Source organism: Vulpes vulpes, chromosome X, assembly GCF_048418805.1.
Source record: "Vulpes vulpes isolate BD-2025 chromosome X, VulVul3, whole genome shotgun sequence".
In the NCBI taxonomy this organism is placed as follows: Eukaryota; Metazoa; Chordata; class Mammalia; order Carnivora; family Canidae; genus Vulpes; species Vulpes vulpes.
Window position 1 is genome coordinate 122,583,633 of NC_132796.1, and position 22,583 is coordinate 122,606,215.

General features: G+C 39.0%; 1 protein-coding gene across 2 annotated transcripts in view; it reads left to right on the plus strand.

Moving 5' to 3' along the window:
• Positions 1-22,583, plus strand: part of VAMP7 (vesicle associated membrane protein 7) — a 71,231-nt gene that overhangs the window by 41,496 nt on the left and 7,152 nt on the right. For both annotated transcript variants that reach the window (XM_025988984.2, XM_072743663.1), the window contains one exon: positions 21,323-21,390. In XM_025988984.2, coding sequence (XP_025844769.1) covers positions 21,323-21,390 — 68 coding nt within the window. The remainder of the gene's footprint in view (positions 1-21,322; positions 21,391-22,583) is intronic.

Here is a 22,583-nt window from a genome sequence, read left to right on the forward strand (position 1 = left end):
GTGGCTGTCCAGTTATCCCAACACCATTTGTTGAAGAGACTGTCCTTTTTCCATTGGATACTCTTCCTACATTGTCAAATATTAGTTGACCATACAATTGAGGATCCATTTCTGGGTCTCTCTTCTGTTCCATTGAACTATGTGTCTGTTTTTGTGTCAGTATCATACTGTCTTTGTGACTATGACTTTGTAATAGCTTGAAGCCCAGAATTGTGAGCTTTTGTCTTCTTTTTCAACATTCCTTTGGCTATTCAGTGTCTTTTCTGGTTCCATACAAATTTTAGAATTATTTGTTCCAGCTCTGTGAAAAATGTTGATGGTATTTTGATAGGGATTGCATTGAATGTATAGATTGCTTTGGGAAACATAGACATTTTCACAATATTTGTTCTTTCAACCCATGAGCATGGAATGTTTTTCCATTTCTTTGTGTCTTCCTTAATTTCTTTCATGAGTTTTTTATAGTTTTCAGAGTAAAGATCCTTTACCTCTTGGTTAGGTTTATTCCTAAGTATCTTACAGATTTTGATGCAATTGTAAATGGGATTGGTTCCTTAATTGCTTTTTTTATGTCTCATTGTTAGTGAATAGAAATGCAGCTGATTTATGTGCATTGCTTTTATATCCTGCTACTTTGCTGAATTCCTGTATAAGTTCTAGCAATCTTGGGGGGGAGTCTTTTGGGTTTTCTATGTATAGTATCATGCTATCTGCAAAGAAGGAGAGTTTGATTTCTTCGCCAATGTGGATGCATTTTATTTCTTTTTGTTGTCTGATTGCTGAGACTAGGACTTCCTAGTACTATATTGAACAACAGTGGTGAGAGTGGGCATCCATGTCATGTTCCTGACCTTAGGAGAAAAGCTCTCAGTTTTCCCCCATTGAGAATGATATTTGCTGTGGGCTTTTTGTAGATGGCTTTTATGATATTGAGGTATGTTCCTTCTATCTCTAAACTGTGCAGAGTTTTTATCAAGAAAGGATGCTGTGCTTTGTCAAAAGCCTTTTCTGCATCAGTTGAGAGGATCATGTGGTTCTTGTCCTTTTCTTTTATTGTTGTGCTGTATCACTTTGATTTGTGAATGTTGAACCACCGCTGCAGCCCAGGAATAAATCCCACTTGGTCGTCAAAAATAACCCATTTAATGTACTGTTGGATCCTATTGGCTACCCCCTTGATGAGCATTTTGACATCCATGTTCATCAGGGATATTGGTCTGTAATTCTCCTTTTTTGTGGGATCTTTGACTGGTTTGGGGATCAGGGTAATGCTGGCCTTATAGAATGAGTTTGGAAGTTTTCTTCCATTTCTATTTTTGAAACAGCTTCAGAAGAATAGGTATTAATTCCTCTTTAAATGTTTGGTAGACTTCCACTGAGAGGCCATCCATCCCTGGACTCTTTTTTGTTGGGAGGTTTTTGATTACTGATTCAGTTTCTTTGCTGCTTATGGATCTGTTCAGGTTTTCTGTGTCTTCCTGTTTCAGTTATGGTAGTTTATATGCTTCTAGGAATGTATCCATTTCTTCCAGATGGCCTAATTTGTTAACATATAGTTGCTTATAATATATTCTTAAAATTGTTTGTATTTCTTTGATGTTGGTTGTGATCTTTCCTCTTTCATTCATGATTTTATTAATTTGGGTCCTTCCTTTTTTTGATAAGTCTGTCTAGGGATTTATTGATCTTACTAATTCTTTCAAAGAACCAGCTCCTAGTTTTGTTGATCTGTTCTACTGTTCTTTGGTTCCTGTTTCATTGATTTTTGCTCTGATCATTATTCTCATCTCCTCCTTGGTTTAGTCTTTATTTGCTGTTCTTTCTCCAGCTCCTTTAGGTGTATGGTTAGGTTGTCTATTTGAGACTTTTCTTGTTTCTTGAGAAAGGCTTGTATTGCTATATACTTCCCTCTTAGGACTGCATTTGCTGCATCCCAAAGGTTTTGAACAGTTGTGTTTTCATTTTCATTTGTTTCCATGAGTTTTTTAAATTCTTCTGTAATTTCCTGGTTGACCAGGAATTTTTTAGTAGGAATTCTTTAGTAGGATGCTTTTTATTTTTAGCCTCTAAGTATTTGAGTTCCTCTGTGATGTGGTGTGATGTGGTGTGATGTGGTCTTGATTGAGTTCAAGTTTCAAAGAACTGTGATCTGAAAATATGCAAGGGAGTGATCCTAGTCTTTTGGTACTGGTTGAGACCTGATTTGTGACCCAGTATGTGATTTCTTCTGGAAAATATCCCTTGTGTACTGGAGAAGAATGTGTATTCTGCTGCTTTATTATGGAATGCTCTGAATGTATCTGTGAAGTCCATCTGGGCCAGTGTGTTATTCAAAGCCCTTGTTTCCCTGTTGATCTTCTGCTTAGATGATCTGTCCATTGCTGTGATTTTGGTGTTAAAGTCTTCTACTCTTACTGTATTATTGTCAATGTGTTTCTTTAATTTCATTATTAATTGGTGTATTTAATTGACTGCTCCTATATTAGGAACATAAATATTTATAATTGTTAGATCTTCTTGTTGGATGGACCCTTTAATCATGATGTAGCACCCTCCTCATCTCTTATTACAGTCTTTGGTTTAAGATCTATTTGATATAAGGATTGCTACCCCTGCTTTCTTTTAATGTCCATTAGCATTATAAATGGTTTTTCACCCCCTCACTTTCAATCTGGAGTTGTTTTTCAGTCTAAAATTAGTCTCTTATAGACAGCATATTGATGGGTTTTGCTTTTTTTTTATCCAATCTGATATCCTGTGTCTTTTGATTGGAGCATTTAGCCCATTTACATTCAGAATAACTATTGAAAGACATGGATTTAGTGCCATTATATTACCTGTAAAGTCACTATTTCTATTCTTTTTTTTTTTTTTTTTTTTTTTTTTTTTTTTTTTTGCTCTTTTGCTCTTTCTCTTCTCTCAAAGGATCCCCTTTAATATTTCTTGCAGGGCTGGTTTAGTGATCCCAAATTCTTTTAGTTTCTGTTTGTCCTGGAAGCTCTTTATCTCTCCTTCTATTCTGAATGATAGTCTTGCTGGATAAAGTATTCTGGGCTGCATATTTTTCTCAATTAGCACCCTGAATATATCATGACAATCCTTTCTGGCCTGTAGGTCTCTATGGATAGGTCTGTTGCCAGCCGTATGTTTTGACCTCTGTAGGTTAAGGACCTGTTCTCCTGAGCTGCTTTCAGGATTTTCTCTTTGTCTCTGAAATTTGCATGGTTCACTTTTACATGTTGAGATGTTTAATTATTTTTATTGATTTTTAGGGACATTCTCTGTGTCTCCTGGACTTGAATGCTTGTTCTTTCCATAGATTAGGGAAGTTCTCAGCTATAATTTGCTCAAATATACCTTCTGCTCCCCGTCTTTTCCTCTGGGACTCCAATTATTCTAATATTGTTTTACTTTATAATATCGCTGACCTCTTGAGTCCTCCCCTTGTGATCCAGTAGTTATCTCTCTTTTCCTCAATTTCTTTTTCTCCATCATTTTATATTTGTCACCGATTCTTTCTTCTGCTTCATTTATCCTAGCAGTTAGAGCCTCCATTTAAAAATTTTTTTTATTTTTTATTTTTCTATTGGAGTTCAATTTGCCAACATATAGCATATCACCCAGCGCTCATCCTGTCAAGTGCCCCCCTCAGTGCCCATCACCCAGTCACCCCAACCCCCCGCCCACCTCCCCTTCCACTACCCCTTGTTCATTTCCCAGAGTTAGGAGTCTCATGTTCTGTCACCCTCACTGATATTTCCCACTCATTTTCTCTCCTTTCCCCTTTATTCCCTTTCATTATTTTTTATATTCCCCAAATGAATGAGACCATATAATGTCTGTCCTCCGATTGACTTACTTCACTCAGCATAATTCCCTCCAGTTCCATCCACGGTGAAGCAAATGGTGGGTATTTGTCATTTCTACTGGCTAATATTCTATTGTATACATACATCACATCTTCTTTATCCATTCATCTTTCGATGGGCATTGAGAGAGCCTTCAGTTTTTAACTGCATCTCAATAATACCCTTTTTGGGCAGCCTGGGTGGCTCAGTGGTTTAGCGCCACCTTCAGCTCAGAGCCTGATCCTGGAGACCCGGGATCAAATCCTACATCGGGCTCCCTGCATAGAGCCTGCTTTTCCCTCTGCCTGTGTCTCTGCCTTTCTTTCTTTGTGTCTTTTATGAATAAATAAATAAAATCTTTTTTTAAAAAACCATTTTTTATTTTGATCTGATTAGATTTTAGTTCTTTAATTACTCCAGAGAGGGATTCTTTGTGCTTTATATTCTGTGCTTTATTCAAGCCCAGCTAGTATCTTTATAATCATTATTCTGAATTCTAGCTCTGACATTTTAATAATATTCATATTTATTAAGTCTCTGGCAGTTAGTACTGCCTCTTGTTCTTTTTCCTGGAATGAGTTTCTGTGTCTTTTTGTGTTGTTCAAGGAAGAGTAGATGAAGGAAGAACAGAATACAGAAATACCAGTCATGACCCCAGCAAAATACACACTAATCAAATCACAAAAGATCAGAAACCAAAAAAGAAAAAAAAAGGAAAAATAGAGAATATAATCAAATAGGTGAACAGAACAGGGTAACATACTAGGTCCTGAGTATATTTTGGTCTGTTTGTTAGAAGAAACTAGACCCCCAAAATTGTAAAGAAAGAGAAACTTGTATAGACAGAAATAAAATTGAATACAATGAAATGAAGTAAAAATGAAGACTATATATACAGTGAATAATATAAATGTAAAAATGAGAATTAGAAAACAGTTAAAAAGTTGCTAAACTTTGAAAAGAAAACAAATTTTAATCTGAAAGAGTAAAGAATCATGAGAAAAATCTCAAATTCTATATACTATTTTCCCCTAGTGCTGAACTTTTACAGTACTCTGTGATTGGCAGACTTGGTATTAGCTGGATGTTCCTGCTGGTCTTCTGGAGGAGGGCCCTGTTGTGCTGATCTCGAACTTCTTTGCCTGGGCAGAGTTGCGCCAGCCTTGCCGGAGTGGGGGTTGGGGGTGGCGGTAGTATAAGCAGCTCCGAATTGCTCTCTGTGGCTTTTGTTTCCTGAAGCCTTTCCATACTGCTTTAGAGGATGAAAATAAAAATGCCAGTGTCCCATTTTCCAGCCCCAGAGCTGAAAGGTCCTGGCCTCCATTCTTCGGTGTGCTCTCAGGGAAAAGCAGTCATTTTTGTCTCCCTCGTTTCCATCTGTACTCTGTGTTCACTCAGCCTGTGACCAAGCATTTTTATCTCAGGGACTGACCCCTTTTTGAGTCTCCAAACTCTGTAGACTCCTGCAGTTCATTCCCCATGGCTGGAGTGTCCAAACCCTTGCAGATTTCTAAGGCGTGCACCCACGGTACTCCTGGGGAAGGAGAAGAGTCCCCTCATGTTCTGCTGCTTGCTAGGCCCCTGCTCAGAGACCAGTCACCCAATCATGCTGCAGTTCATGGTTATGGTAACACTGAGCTGAGAGCCCACTCCTGGGCTCGCTGATTGCAGCCAGCTTCCTTGTTTGATGCTTGGGACCTCTGCCACACTCAGGCACCCCCATTCTTTCTGTGACTGCAGGGATCCTGAGACCACATTGTCTCACCTAGGATTCTGCTCAGCCTCGCCACTTGAGCACCTTTCAGGCAGGGATATCCCTCACCAGAGCAGACTTCTAAAAGTAACAGTTTTGTGCTCTGCTGTTATATCACTTTCTGGTAGCCAGCTTATGGAGGCTCCTCCCCTACCATGGTTTATCTTCTGATACATCACTTTGGATTCACTTCTCCACACTTTCTACCTTGCAAAAAAAATGGTCACTTTTCTGTTTGTAGAATTGCAGGAATTCTTTTCTTAGATCTGTGATTGAGTTCATAGGTATTGAGAATTTGAGTGTTATCTAGCTGAATTCCAGGAAACAGATGAAACTACAGTCCCCTACTCTGACATCTTCCTCCTCCTCAGCCTACTGTAAAGTCTTTGTCTGATTTTGATATGAGAAATACTGGCCTCATAGGATGAGTAGAGAAGTGTTCCTTCCACTTCTATTTTGGAAGAGTTTTTGAAAAATGGTGTTAATTCTTCTTGAAATGTTTGGTGGAATTCACCTTTGAAGCTATCTGGGTAAGGGCTTTCCATTGTGTAAATCTTAAAATTTTTGGTTCAGAGGTTCTAGTTCAACATGGAGATGTGGGATGATCCTGATCACATCTTCACACCAAATTACTCCTATTGATGGAGCAGTTGCTCCTGAGGAGGAACTGAGGGCCTGCTGAACAGCGGCTGCACAGCAAAAGATAGAAAAGCAAAAGACAACAGCAAGAGAGATGGAGACACAGTAATGAAGGGAACCCCTACCCCTGATGCCGCCAACTGCAGTGGTGAGGGATAGTACTGAGGGACTGGGAGCACAGTCATCTGTCCTTGGGCACAGAAAATAAAAGCCATGGTTTAAAAGAGAAACTAGCTCATGAAAGAGCTACCCCAGCAACTGCACCAAAGAGCAGAATAGTTGCTGGAACTCTCTGGGTTAGAGGGGCTGGTGAAGGACATGGTTTATGCTCCCCCTTCCTCTTGAAAGCACTGATGGGAGTGGGTCTGGACACCAAAGCCGGTTTGCTGCTTTAGCTAGCCCCAGCTCTCCTATCCCACATCATCCCTGAACTCCTGCTGCACAGAAAAACCTAGTTTAAAAGAGAAATTGGCATATGAGAGAGCCAGCATTAGAACGCCACCACATGGTCAGGGAGCTGCTAGAACAGTCTCTGGGTGGGAGAGGCTGACAGACATGGTCTATTCTCCTCATGCCACCTTGAAAGCACAGACCAGTACACAGTCTTGGCACCAAAATTAGTCTGCTTTGCCTCAGTGAACCCCGGACCTCTTGCCCACACCGGCCCCAGCCATCCCACCAGGGTGACCACAGTACAGCTCCAGCCATTGTGCCAAGGTGACAAGGGTCAAGGCACCGTGTAACACTCCAGGACCCAACTGCTTTGGCTTCAGATGGGATGCTAGGGAACCTCCAATCTGACGTTTGCTTTGGATCTACCTGCCCCACCAGGGCACCCCTGTGTCGAGCACCCCATACGACCCCTGTCTGTGACAGCCTCAGCTCCATTCACCTAGTCAAAGCACCCCCATGTCAAGTACCCCAAGACATCCCATCTTGTGCCCACTTCAGCATCAGCTGTCCCATCAGGCACACTGTGTGGGGGGAGCCCAGGCATCATACCAGTCCACGTCCACTTCAGCTTTAGTCATCCTGCCAGGATGCCCCCCGTATGGGACATTTTGGGACCCCCCGGCCTATACCCTGCCTTGGCTCCAGCTGCCACTTCAGGACACCTTCTGTGTAGAGAGTCCTGGCATATCCCAGTGTGAAACCACTTCGGCTTCAGCTATCCTGTCAGAGCACCTTCTGTATGGAGGGCCATGGAAAACCCAGAATACCCTGGACAACATCGACACACTGTGTGAAGAGTCCAGGGACTGTACTGACCTGGACCCACTTCAAGCTTTAGCTTTCCTGCCGCGGTGCTCTCTGTGTGGAGAACTCCCAGACCCCCGGGCCATGCCAGCCACAGCTCCAGCCAGCAGAGATCGCCAAGCATACACAGTCTACACGTGGGACAACCAGACACAAGACCCTTCCTTCCATTTCAGGAGAAGTAGCTGTTCTGCCTAAGCCATAGAAACACACATAGAAAGTTAAGCTAAATGGGGAGACAAGGCAACATGCTCCCCAAGAAAAAAGACAACACATCAGTAAAATAACGAAATGAAGTGGAGACAGGCAATATGCCTGATGAACCATTTAAAGTAATGATGGTAAAGATGCTCACTGGGCTGAAGATAAGAATGGAAGAACTCAGTGAAACCTTCAGCAAGGAGATTTGTAAAGTACTAAGAAGGACGGATCAGAGTTTGTAAAGTACTAAGAAGGACGGATCAGAGTCGAAGAATTCAATAACAGCAATTTACAAAATACCCTAGGGGGAATCTGCAGTAGACTAGTGGTTGCAGAAGGACATAGCAATGGTCTGGAAGACAAGATAATGGAAAGCACCCAAGGTAATGGAAAGCAAGCAAAAAGAGAAAAGAATAATTTGAAAACGTGAGGCTAGGTTAAGGAATCTCTCGGACAACGTCAAGCAAACACATGTTCATGTTCTAGGGATCCCAGAGGAAGAAAAGGAGAGAGAAAAGGGACAGAAAAGTTACCTGAAGAAATAATAGTTGAAAACTTCAGTAACCTAAGGAAGGAAACAGACATACAGTTCCAAGAAGCACAGATTATTCCAAAGAAGATGAACTCAGAGAAGTCCATACCATGACCCATGATCATTAAAATGTCGAAGATTACAGTTAAAGAGAGGATTTTAAAGCGACAAGAGAGGCGGAAATGTTTACCTATAAGGGAAACCCTACAAGGCTATCAGCTGATTTTTCAGGAGAGACTTTGCAGGCCAGAAGGGAGTGGAGTGATATATTCAAAGTGATGAAAGAAACAAAAATCCCACAACCGTGAATGCTCTCATCTGTAAAGGTCATAATTCAGAATTGTGGAGAGAAAAAGAATTTCTCAAATAAAAGTTAAATGAGTCTATCACCACCAAAGCAGCCTTACAAGAAATGTTAAAGGGACTTCTTTAAGTGAAAAAGAAAAGGCCATAATTAGACAAAAGGAAATTATGAATCAAAATGTAAAATATGACAGCATATACATAACATGTATAGGAGAGAATAAAAAAAAATTTTAGAATGTGTTTGAAGTTAAAAGACTGTCAACTTAATATAGACTGCTGTATACTTAGGATGTTACATATGAACCTCATGGTAACCACAAAGTCAGAACCTGTATGAGATTCACAAAAGATAGGAAGCCAAACATAACCGTACAGAAACTCATCAATCACAAAGAAAGAGAGCAAGAGAAGAAGAAAGGAATAGAGAAGAACTAAAAAAAGAACCAGAAAGCAACAAAATGGCAATAAGTATATACTTAATGGGTAATTCGATTGTAAATGGCCCAATCAAAAGACATAGGGAGGCAGAATGGATTAAAAAATCCCTCAGAACCCATCTCTATGCTGCCTACCAGAGACTCCCCTCAGACCTAAAGACACATACAGTCTGAAAAGATGAGAGAACATTTACCATGGAAATGGCAGTAAATAAAGAAGGCCTGAGTAGTAATACTGTATATCGGGTGACATACATAGGCTTTCGTACAAAGTTTGGCAGAACAAAGTCCACAGCTAAAGCAGAGAAGAGGCCACACTGAAGAGGGTAGGAAGGATGGAGATGTGGTGGGGAGTGTAAGGGAGCACAGCCATCTGTGGAATGTGGGGGAGGGAGCCAAGGCGTGAACTGGACAGAGAATTAGACTATCACACTAGGAAGCCCATGTGGGGAAGATGAATCCACATAACGTGTCTTTGAAAACCAGAAGGGGAAAATCTCATGAGTTCTCACAACCAGTGGAACTTAAATCCTGGAATTTTAAAAATCAGGGGGCTCATTTCTGGAAGAGCCTGGATGATAAGAGGAAAGTGAGTACCCTCCCACTCCCACTACATTAAAGAGACAGCACAGTGAACAGCCTGTGGAGATAGAGCGTAGCAACAGCAGCTTGGAAAATGCCTGGGGGCATTGTTGGGTTTCCCCCTCTATTATTAGTGTCCTTTGTCTCATTACAGTCTTTGTTTGGAAGTCTAGTGTTTCTGATGTGAGTATTACTACCCTGGCTTTTTAAAGGCACCATTTGCATAATAATGTTCTGCAGGGATACACCCTGAAATGAGTAAACTAGTCTCCTGATAAAGAGAGAATTTTAAAAGCAGCAGGAAAGGGGCATCTGGGTAGTTCAGTGATTGAGTGTTGGCCTTTAGCTCAGGTCATGATCACAGGGTCCTGGGATGGAGTCCTGCATCGGGTTCCCAACAGGAGCCTGCTTCTCCCTCTGCCTATGTCTCTGCCTCTCTCTGTGTGTCTCGCATGAATAAATAAATGAAATCTTAAAAAAAAGACAGCAGGAGAACAGAAGGTAGCTACACACAAGGGAAACCCCATAAGGCTATCATCTGAGTTTTCAGCTGAAACTTTGCAGTCCAGGCAGGAGTGGCATATATTCAAAGTGCCGAAAAGAAAAACTCTGCAGCCAAGAATACTCTATTTAGCAAGGCTATCATTCAGAATAGGAGAGACAGTTTACCTGAAACAAAAGCAGAGGGAGTTCATGACCACTAACCAGCCCTGTAAGAAATATTAAACAGAACTCTTAGTGGAAAGGAATGACCATAATTAATAGTAGGAAAAGTAGGAAACACAAAAGCAGTAAAAACAAGTATATCTGCAAAAATGAGTGAAGGAATTCACTAGATGGAAGGGTATAAAAATATGACACTATATACATAAACCATGGGGGAGGGAAGAGGAGTGGAGAATGGATTCACACTTAAATGACCATCAACTTCATATAGACTGCCATAGGCAGAAGATATTATATACAAATCTAATAGCAACCACAAATCAAAGACCATTAATAGGTATGCAAATAATAAAGAGGATTGCAAATACATCACTAAGGAAAGCCAGCAAACTGTGAAAGACACAAGAGAAGAGAGGATCAGAGAACTACAAAAACAACCACAAAACAAGTATCCAAAATGGCTACAAATACATATCTATATCAGTGATTACTTTTAATGTAAATGGAGTAAACATTCTAATCAAAAGATATAGGGAGACAGTGAATATTAAAAAAAGAACCATCTATATGCTGCCTATAAGAGACTCATATCAGACCTAAAGACACCTGCAGATTGAAAGGAATGAGATGGAGAAACATTATTATGCAAATGGATGCCTAAAGAAAACCAGGGCAGGGTAATAATACTCATCAGAAACACTAGACTTCCAGATGAAGACTGTAATGAGACAAAGGACACTATTTAATAATAGAGGGGAAAACCCAACAAGAAGATATAACAATTATCAACATTTATGTACCCAACATGGAAACACCCAAATATATAAAACAGTCGATAACAAACATAAAGAAAGTAATTGGTAGTAATACAATAATAGTAGGGGACCTTAACACCCAACTTAAGTCAATAAACAGATCATCCAGTCAGAAAATCAACAAGGAAACAGTGGCTTTGAATGACACAGTAGAACAATGGATTTAAGAGATATGCTTAGAACATTCCATCCTAGGGACACCTGGGTGGCTCAGTGGTTGAGCATCTGCCTTTGGCTCAGGGTGTGATTCTGGAGTCCCAGGATCAAGTCCCACATCGAGTTCCTTGTGGAGAGCCTGCTTCTCCCTCTGCCTGTGTCTCTGCCTCTCTCTGTGTGTCTCTCATGAATGAATGAATAAATAAAACCTTTTAAAAAAAACATTCCATCCTAAAACAGCAGAATACACATTCTTCTCAAATAGACAGGGAATGTTCTCCAGAATAGATCATATATTACGCCACAAAACAAGTCTCAACAAATTAAAAAAGATCAAAGTCATAACCTTGTATCTTTTTTGACCACAAAGCTATGGAAGTAGAAATTGACCACAAAAAAAAGAAAATCTGGAAAGACCACAACAAATACATGGAGGTTAAATGACATCCTACTAAATAATAAATTAATCAACCAAGAAATCAAAGAAGAAATCAGAAATTACCTGGAGAGAATTGTAAATGAAAATAAAATGGTCGAAAAATCTTTGGGATGCAGTAAAAGTAGTTCTAAGAGGGAAGTTTATAGCAACACAGGCCTACCTCAAGAAACAAGAAAAATCTCAAGTAAACAAATCTGACCTTACACCTAAATATTGAAAGAGCAAATAAAACCCAATACTTGCAGAAGAAAGGAAATAATAAGTATTAGAGCAGAAATAAATGAAGTGGAAAGTTAAAAAAAAAATCAAAGAAACGAGCAGTTTCTTGGAAGATTTTAACAAAATTCATAAACCTAGCCAGACAAGAGAAAGAGAGCGAAAGAGAGTGAGAGAGAGCAAATAATCAGAAATGAAGGAGGAGAAATAACAATTGACACCACAGAAATACAAATAATTGTAAGAGAATATCATGAAAAAGTATATGCAAACAAACTGGCCAATCTGGAAGAAATGGACAAATTCGTAGAAACATAATCTACCAAAACTGAAGCAGAAAGAAATAGAACATTTGAACAGACCAATTACCAGCAATGGAGTTGAATCAGTAACAAGAAGAACTCCCAACAGATCAAAGTCCAGGACCAGACAGCTTCACAGGGGAATTCTATGAAGGATTTTTTGAAGAAGAATTAATACCTATTCTTCTCAAACTTTGCCAAAACATAAAACAGGAAGGAAAGGTTCCAGATTCATTCTGTGAGGCCAGAATTACCCTGATACCCAAACCAGATAAACAGATAAAGACAACACAAAAAAAGGGAACCACAAGCCAATATCTCTCATGAACATAGATGAAAATGTCCTCAACAAAATACTAGCAAACCAAATCCAGTTATACATTTGAAAAACCTCATCCACCTCACACAAGTGGGATTTATACCTGGGCTGCAAGGGTGGTTCAGTATATGAAAATCAATTCATGTGCTACCTCATATCAAGAGGAGAAAAGATAAAAACCATATCGTCATTTCAAAGGATGCAGAAAAAACATTTGAAAAATAACATCCATTTATGATTAAAACCCTCAACAAAGTAGTTTTAGAGGGAACATACCTCAACATTATAAAGCCCTTATATGAAAAACCCATAGCTAACATCCTCAATGGGGAGAAACCTCTAAAGCTTTACCCCTAAGGTAAGGAATAAGACAGGGATGTCCACTTTCACCACTTTTATTCAACATGACTGGAAGTCCTAACCACAGCATTCACACAACAAAAGTAAATAAAAGGCATCCAGTTCAGCAAGGAAGAAGCTAAACTTTCAGTCTTTGCAGATGGCATAATACTAAATGTAGAAAACCCTAAAGACTCCACCAAAAAGCTAGTAGAACTATAAGTCAATTCAGTGAAGTCACAGGATACAAAATTGATGTATAGAAATTTGTTGCCTTGCTATACATTGATATTGAAGCAGCAGAAAGAGAACTTAAGAAAAAAATCCCTTTAACAGTTGCATCAAACGTAATAAAATCTCTAGGAATAAACTGAGCCAAAGAGATGAAAGACCTGTACTCTGAAAACTATAAAACACTGATGAAAGAAATTGAAGATGAGGCAAAGAAATGGAAAGACATTCCATGCTTATGGATTAGAAGAACAAACATTGTTAAAATGTCTGTACTATCCAAAACAATCTACAGATTTAATGCAATCCCTATCAAAATATCAATAGCACTTTTCACAGGAGTAGAACGAACAGTCCAAAATTTGAATGGAACCACAAAAAAACCTGGAATAGCCAGTGTAATCTTGAAAAATAAAAACAAACCTGGAAGTATCTGAATTCCAGACTTCAAGTTATATCATAGAGCTGTAGTGATCAAAGCAGTATGGTACTGGCACAAAAATTGGCACACAGATCAATGGAACAGAACAGAGAGCCCAGAAATAAACCCACAATTATATGATCAGTTAATCTTTGACCAAGGAAGCAAGAATATGCAATGGGGAAAAAGTCTCTTTGAGAAGTGGGAGGAAAACTGGACCTCTTCCTTACACCATACACAAAAAAGTAAACTCAAGATGGATTAATGACCTAAATGTGAAACCTGAAACTATAAATATCCTAGAGGAGAACACAGGCATTATGTTCTCTGACATTGATCGTAGCAACATCCTTCTTGATAAGTCTCCTGAGGCGAGGGAATCCAAAGCAAAAATAAACTATTGAGACTTCATCAAAATAAAAAGCTTCCACACAGAAAAGGAAACAATAAAATTATAAGACAACCTACTGAAAGGAAGAATATATTTGCAAATGACATACCTGTTAAAAGCTTTGTTCCAAAATATATAAAGAACTTCTACAACTCAACATCAAAGCCACCAACTATTCCAGTTAAAAAATGGGCAGAAGACATGAACAGACGTTTCTCTAAAGAAGATATCCAGATGGCCAACAGACATCTAAAATGATCTCAACATCACTCATCATTAAGGAAATGTGGATCAAAACTACAATGAGATATCACCTAACACAAGTCAGAATGGCTAAAATAAAAAACACAATGTGTTGGTGAGGATGTGGAGAAAGGGGAACCCTTTTACACTGTTGGTGGGAATGCAAGCTGATGCAGCCACTATAGAAAACAGTGTGGAGGTTCCTCAAAAAGTTAAAAATAGAACTACCTTACTATTCTTAATTACACTACTGTGTATTTATCCAGAGAATTCAAAGCACCAATTTAAAGGAATATATGCATGCCTATGTCTGTAGCAGCATTATTTACAATAGCCAAACTATGAAAGAAGCCCGATTGTCCATCAATAGATAAATGGATAAAGATATCATACACAGACACACAGGAATATTATTAAGCCATAAAAAATAATGAAAAATTGCCATTTGCAATAGCGTGATTGATCTAGAGAGTATAGTGCTAAACAAAATATGCCAGAGAATGACAAATACCATATGATTTCACTCCTAATGTGGGATTAATAAAATGAACAAAGGTAAAAAAGGATACAAACCAAAAGACATACTCTTAATAGTGAACAGATGATTACTAGTGGGAAGGTGGGGTGTGAAACAGGTAAAGGGGGTTAAGAGTACACTTATCTTGATGAGTGCTGAGTAATATATGGAACTGTTGAATCATTGTATTGTACACCTGAACCTAATATAACACTGTATGTTATCTACACTGGAATTACATTTTTTTGATTTAATAAATTTAAAAATGACCCAAATAAAATCAGAATAAAAGAGAATAACCAACACCACAGTAATAAAAAGGTTATAGTAAAGTACTAAAAAATTATATGCCAAGAAAAATGGACAACCTAGAAGAAATGGGTAAATTTCTAGAAATATTCTAAAATTCCAAAACCAAATTAAGAAGAAATAGGAAATCTGAACAAACCAATTGCTAGTAACAAAATTGAATCAGTAATCAGAAATCTACCAAAAATTAAAAATTCAGGACCAGATGGTCACATGGGAATTCTACCAAACATTTAAAGAATAGTTAATACCCATTCTCCTCAAACTATTTAAAAAAATAGAAGAAGAAGGAAATCTTCCAAATACATTCTACAAGGCCAACATTATCCCGATACCAAACCACACAAAGACATCACAAAAAAAAGGGAAACAGACCAATATCCCTGATGAACATAGATTCAGAAATCCTCAACAAAATATTAGTGAACCACATCCAACAGTACATTTAAAAGATCACTACCATGATCCAATGGGATGGATTCTGGGGATGCATGGATGGTAACATATATGTAAATCCATCAACGCGATACACCACATCAGTAAAACAAAGATGTGGTCTATGTATGCAATGGAATATTCCTCAGCCATTAGAAATGACAAATACCCACCATTTGCTTTGACATGGATGGACCTGGAGGGTATTATGCTGAGAGAAATAAGTCAGTCGGAAAAGGACAAACATTATATGGTCTTATTCATTTGGGGAATATAAAAATTAGTGAAAGGGAATAAAGGGAAAGGAGAGAAAATGAGTGAAAAAACCGATGAGGGTGACAAACCATGAGAGACAGCTAACTCTGGGAAACGAACAAGGGGTAGTGGAAGGAGAGGTGGGTGGAGGGTGGGGGTGACTGAGTGATGGGTACTAAGGGGGGCACTTGATGGGATGAGCACTGGGTATTATGCTATATGTTGGCAAATTGAACTCCAAAAAATTTTTTAAAAGAATAAAAATCCTATCATTTCAATAGATACAGAAAAGGTATTTGACAAAATTTGAATTGCATTCAAACTCTCAACAAAGTGATTTTATAGGGAACATACCTCAACATAATAATGCCATACATGACAAACCCACAGCTAACATACTCACTGGCGAAAATCGCAGCACTTTTCCTTTAAGATCAGGAAAAAGACAAGAATGTGCACTCGCACCACCTTTTAAAAAATTTATTTATTTTAGAGAGTCCAAGAGAGGTGGGGCAGAGGCAGAGGGAGAATTTCAAGCAGACTCTGTACTGAGCACAAAACCCAGTGTAGGGTTTGATCTCACAACCCTGAGATCATGACCTAAGCCAGAACCGAAAATTGGATGCTTAACCGACTGCACCACCCTGGTGTCCCCACTCTCACCACTTTTATTCAACAGAGTACTGCAATCAGACAACCAAAATACAAGGTATCCATATTGGTGAGGTTGTAGTTAAGCTGTTTCTATTTGCAGATGACATGATATTATATGGAGAAAACCCTAACGACTCCACCAAAATGTACTAGAAGTAATAAATTCAGTAAAATTGCAGGATACAAAATTTATACTAAAACATCAGTAGTGTGTCTATATGCTTATAACTAAAGTAGCAGAAAAAAATTAGGAAAACAATTCCACTTGCAATTGTACCAAAAAACAAACGAATAAACAAACCTAGGAATAAACTTGCCCGAGTAGGTGAAAGACTTGTACTCTAAAAACTATAAAACATTCATGAAAGAAATTTTAGACAACACAAGGAAACAGAAAGATATTACTCCAAGCTCATGGATTGGAAAAATCAACATTGTTAAAATGTCCATACTACTCAAAGCAATCTACAATTCAATATAATCCCAATCAAAATACCAATAGTATTTTTCACAGAATTAGAACAAGTGATACTAAAATTTGTATGGAACCACAAAAGACTCCAAATAAGCCATAGCAATCGTAAGAGGTACAAAGGTGGTAATATCACAATCCCAGATTTCAAAACATAGTACAAAGCCGTAGTAATCAAAACAGCATGGTACTTGCACAAAAATAGACACACAGCCCAATGGAACAAAATAGCTCAGAAATAAACCCACACTTATGTCATCAATTAATATATGACAAAGGAGGCAAGAACACACAATGAGGAAAAGTTGGTGTCTTCCAGAAATGGTGTTGGGAAAACTGGACCACTTTTTTTTTTAACCATACATAAAAGTAAACTCAAAAAGGACTAAGGAACTAAATGTGAGACCTGAAACCATAAAAATCCTGGAAGAGAACCCTGGCAGTAATTTCTTTGACATTGGCCTTAGCAGCATTTTTCTAGAGGTGTCTCCTGAGGCAAGGGAAACGAAAGCGAAAACTATTGGGACTACATCAAAATAAAAAGCTTCTGCACAGTAAAGGAGAACCATCAACAAAACTCAAAGGCAACCTACAGAATGGGAGGAGATTTTTGCAGATGATATCTGATAAGGGATTAATTTCTATAATATTCAAAGAATTTATACAACTCAACATCAAGAAAACAATCTGATTAAAAAATGGGCAGAAGGGGCAGCCCAGGTGGCTCAGCGGTTTTGCGCCACCTTCGGTCCAGGGTGTGATTCCAGAGACCGAGGATCCAGTCCCGCGTCGGGCTCCCAGCATGGAGCCTGCTTTTCCCTCTGCCTGAGTCTCTGCCTCTCTCTCTCTGTGTGTGTCTCGATGAATAGATATATAAAATATTTTAAAAAGGGTAGAAGACATGAACACTTTTCCAAAGGAGACATACACGTGGCCAACAGACCCATGAAAAGATGCTTAACATCCCTCATCATCAGGGAAAGGCAAATAAAAACTACAATGAGTTATCACCTTACACTGGTGAGAATGGCTAGTATCAAAAATCAAGAAATAACGAAATAACAAGTATCTGTGAGGATGTGGAGAAAAACCCTCACGCAGCATTTGTCGGTATAGATGGGACAGCCACAGTATGGAGGTTGCTCAGAAAATTAAAAATCGAAGTACCATATGATGCAATAATTCCACTACAGGGTATTTACCCCCCAAAAAATGAAAACACTAATTGGAAAGGATATATGCATACTTGTGTTTATTGCAGCATCACTTACAAGAGCCAAGATGTGGAAGCAGCCCACGTGTCCATTGATGAGTGGATAAAGGGGATGCAGTATGTACATGTAATGGAATATTATGCAGCTATAAAAATGGCATCTTGCCATTTGCGACTACATGGATGGACCTAGAGAGTATTAGGCTAAGTGAAATAAGTCAATTAGAGAAAGACAAATACCATGTGTTTCTCTCATGTGTAGAATCTAAACAGCAAAGGAACATACACACACACAAAAGCAAAGGGGCACCTGGGTGGCTCTGTTGATTAAGTATCTATCTTCAGCTTAGGTCATGGTCTCAGGGTCCTGGAATTGAGCCCCGCATGGGGAATCCCTGCTCAGCGGGAAGTCTGCTTCTCCCTCTCTCCATCCCTCCACTCGTTCTCTCTCTGTTTCTTTCAAATAGATAATTTTTTTCAAAAAAGCAGAAATAGACCCATAAATACACAGAACAAATGAATGGTTACCAGAGGGGAGGGTGGTGGTGGGGTGGCCAAAATGAGTGAAGGGGAGTGGGAGATACAGGGTTTCAGTTATGGGAATTAGTAAGTCAGAAGGGTGAAAGGTGGAGCACAGGGAATATAGTTGAGGAGAGCATGTACGGAGGCAGAGGGTAGCTACCCTTGTGCTAAGCATAGCCTAACATACAGAGAAACTGAATCACTGTGTTGTGCCTCCAAGTGAATGTAACAATTGTGCGTCAACTATAGTCAAATTTTTTTAAAAAATTGTAATCATTCAATTTGTTGTAACTATTCAGATTTCCTATTTCATCTAGAATTTGTTTTGCTGGTTTATGTCTTTCTAGGAATTTATCCATTTCATCTAAGTTGCCTAATACATTGACATACTCTTGCTTATTGTATTCTTTTAGGATCCCTTTCGTTTCTGTGAAATTGATAGTGATTATTCCAGTAATTCGAGTTGTCTTTTTTTCTTGCTCAGTTTATGCAAGGTTTTGTCAATTTTGTTGATCTTTTCCAAAAACCTATTTCTTGTTTCATTGATTTTTCTCTAGTGTTTTTCTGTTCTGTCTTTAAATTTTTGTTTTTTTATTTCCTTTAGCTTAGGATTTAGTATGTTAATTAAGGTAGACAGTTATTAGTATGAGATCTTTTTTTCAATCTGCTCCAGCTATTATAAAAAAAATTACTGTAGTCTGGATGGTTTAAATAAATTCATTTTCTCAATGATTCTGGAGGCTTGAAGTCCAAGATCAAGGTGCCTGCCTAGTCAGATTCTGATGAGAACTCTCTTCCCAGATTGCAGATGGCCCCTCTCACTGTGTCCTCACATGGCAGAAAGTAAGACAGAGAGTAAGCTCTCTGGTGACTTTTATTACAAGTACACTAATTCCACCATAAGCCCTCAGGGCCTCATATAGACCTACTGATATCCTAAAGTCCCTTATCTCCAAATACCATCCAGTTAGAGGTTAGGGCTTCAATATATGAATTTCAGGGGAATACAATTATAGACTGAATTGTGCGTTATCTTCCCTTTAACGTAGGTGTTTACTGCTACAAATTTCCTTTTATGCACTGCTTTTGCTTCATCTCATAAATTTTCCTTCTTAGTGATTTCTAATATCATTCCATTGGTAACTCCAATAGCTTGAGTGCTCCCCCTCCCCGCCGCAGAGTAAGTTTCCAACCTCTGCTCTTTTTCCTGTATATTTATCCATTTCCTGGGTTTTTTTCCATATCTTATAATTTTTGTTGAAAACTAGGTGTTTTAGTTAATGTATTATAGCAACTCTGGGTACTGATTCCTATCCTGTGAGGTTGGTTGTTTGGTTATTTGCTTAATGACTGGGCTGGACTTTGTCTTTGAACTTTAGTTTTCCCACAGTGTGCAGTCTCTAATGTCGTTTCCCAGAGGGACTATCCTTGAGCGTGTAGTCACACTGGAGTGACACAACTTCCCTGAGTGTCTCTCTTCCTGTTCTCCGTGTTCACCTTCTAGCTTGTCTCTGTTGCTGTTACACCCAGATGTTAGCCTCCACTAATTGCTGGCTAACTGCTGTATTTTTTGGTAACAGTTCCCCAGACATAAATTGATCCAGGGAAATCTAATCCAAGTTCTAAAAGAGCTTGTGCCCTATGTGTAGAGCTAGGTGAAGGAAAGGAACCCCGGACCTGTCAGGCATGCCTTGTGGGAATAGAACTTCTGTGCATCATGGATCTAGGCCTGGGGTAAGATGGGAAGAGAAATGTTGATGACTTTTCCCAGCTGCAGAGAAAGCATAGCCTTTGATGGAGACCTGGAGGGAAAGAGCCTCCAGACTTTACTTGCCAGAAGTAGAGCTTCTGGCTCAGCTGTGGGGTGGAGCGTGTTATGGCTCAAGTGCCATAGACTGACTTACTAAAAATTAGATAAGGGGCACCTGGGTGGCTCAGGGTGTGATCCCGGGGTCCTGGGATCGAGTCCCACTTCGGGCTTCCTGCAGGGAGCCTGCTTCTCCTTCTGCCTGTGTCTCTGCCTCTCTCTGTGTCTCCCAGGAATAAATACATAAAATCTTTAAAAAATAAATATTACATAACTGTTTTGTATAGGTTTCTCCATTTGCTGTATGCCTTTAGGACATTCATAGTTTTCAGAGATTTTAAGTGGTGGTGAGTGTTGTTTGTTTACATGATTTTTCAAGTTATAGTTGTTTTGTTGGAGAGAGGGTCTGTAGAATTTTTCATACTATAATTCTGGAAGTATCCAACTCTCACTCATTTTGAGAGCTCGTTTTTTAGACTCTCATATTGTATCCTTAATTTAGAGTTTGCAAACTGTAAACCTTGGATCAAATCTGCATAAAGTTCCACTGGAATACTGTCACACCCATTTATTTACATATTGTCTATATCTGACAGAGTTGAGTAATTATGGCAAGACCATTTGATTCAGAAGGCCTAAAATAGAGCCCCCTGGTGGCTCAGCTGTTGGTCGTCTGCCTCCTTCCCAGGGTGTGATCCTGATGTCCCACATCAAGCTCCCCGCAGGGAGCCTGCTTCTCCCTCTGCCTGTGTCTCTGCCTCTCTCTCTGTATCTCTCATGAATAAATAAATAAAATCTTAAAAAAAAGAAAGCCTAAAATATTAGGACTGTGGCCTTTTACAGAAAAAAACCTGCCAACCCTTACTTTATAGTTGATCAGCTTTACTAAATAAAGTCTTTTATTACTTAAAGATAAAAGTGCTTATCTAATATATATGAGTTTTCAAGAATACCAGGTATAATTAAAACTAGATTTTGCTTAAAGACAAAAATTGCCTATTTGTTATGTAAACGTAATATTTTCTGGTTTCTCCAACATTTTCAGATCTGGTAGCTCAGCGAGGAGAAAGATTGGAATTATTGATAGATAAAACAGAAAATCTTGTGGATTCGGTAAGTATGAGATATGGTAATATTGTTCAGTATCTAAAGTAGACAAACTGATGACTAACATAATAGGGAAATATGTTAAATATAATTATTTACAGGGTTTTTTCTTTCTGACTCTATTACGTGATTATGTTGTGATGTTGAGGATAACAATGAGGCATAGAATGAAAGCCACAACCCATTAGTAACCGTTAAGGAAATTTTGATTTGTGAAACATACTCAGTGTGCTGAAACAAATTTTTAAAGCTTTAGATTTATGCCTTTATAGTTTAGCTCAGCTGCATATAACATTCTGTTGCTATTCGTTGTGTGAAACATGAAACAAATAAATATGCAGGCCAGTTGTGATCCAGTGTGAATCCTGAAAACTGGACAATTCAGTCACTTTCTTGCCTACCGTGACAGCTTGAGCCTTCACTGTATCAAGCAAGAGTCAAATTGGGAAAGACCAATGAGCCTTAAAAGTTTCAGTGTGTCCCTGTTAACCTACTTATGCTACAATGATGTGTGTCTTTGCATTTTCCGTCTGGATAGTGGATGAAGGTTTTCAGGAAAGATGATAGATGGACGGCAGAGATCAGTTAAATTTTTTCGGTCTACACAATTACAATTTTTTTATTTATTTATTCATGGGAGACACACACACACACACACACACAGAGACACAGGCAGAGACACAGGCAGAGGGAGAAGCAGGCTCCATGCAGGGAGCCTGATATGGGACTTGATCCCGGATCTCCAGGATCCAGCCCTGGGCTGAAGGAAGGGCTAAACCGCTGGGCCACCCAGGCTGCCCTACGCAATTACAAATTTAAAACCAGAGTAGCTTATACCTTGAAATGGATCCATGAGTGATGGATCTATTGGCAGCTAGATTGTAGTGTTTAGGAGCACAAGCTCTACACTCAGGCTGCCTGGGATTGATTCTTGTCTCTGCCACTTAGTAGTTGTGTGAATTTAGGCAAGTTACTTAACCTCTCCGTGCCTCAGGATCATTGTCTGTAAAATGGAGATGTATCTCATTAAATCAGATAATGCACACAAAGTGCCTAACACAGTGTCTTGTGCATGGTAAGAACTACTTCAGTGTTTATTGTTATTATCAGTTGTACGGGGGCATCTATTAACAGTAGTTCTTAGGAGGATAATAGTTTTAAGTCAAAGCACATGTTAATTGGAGGAAGCGAGGAAGCAT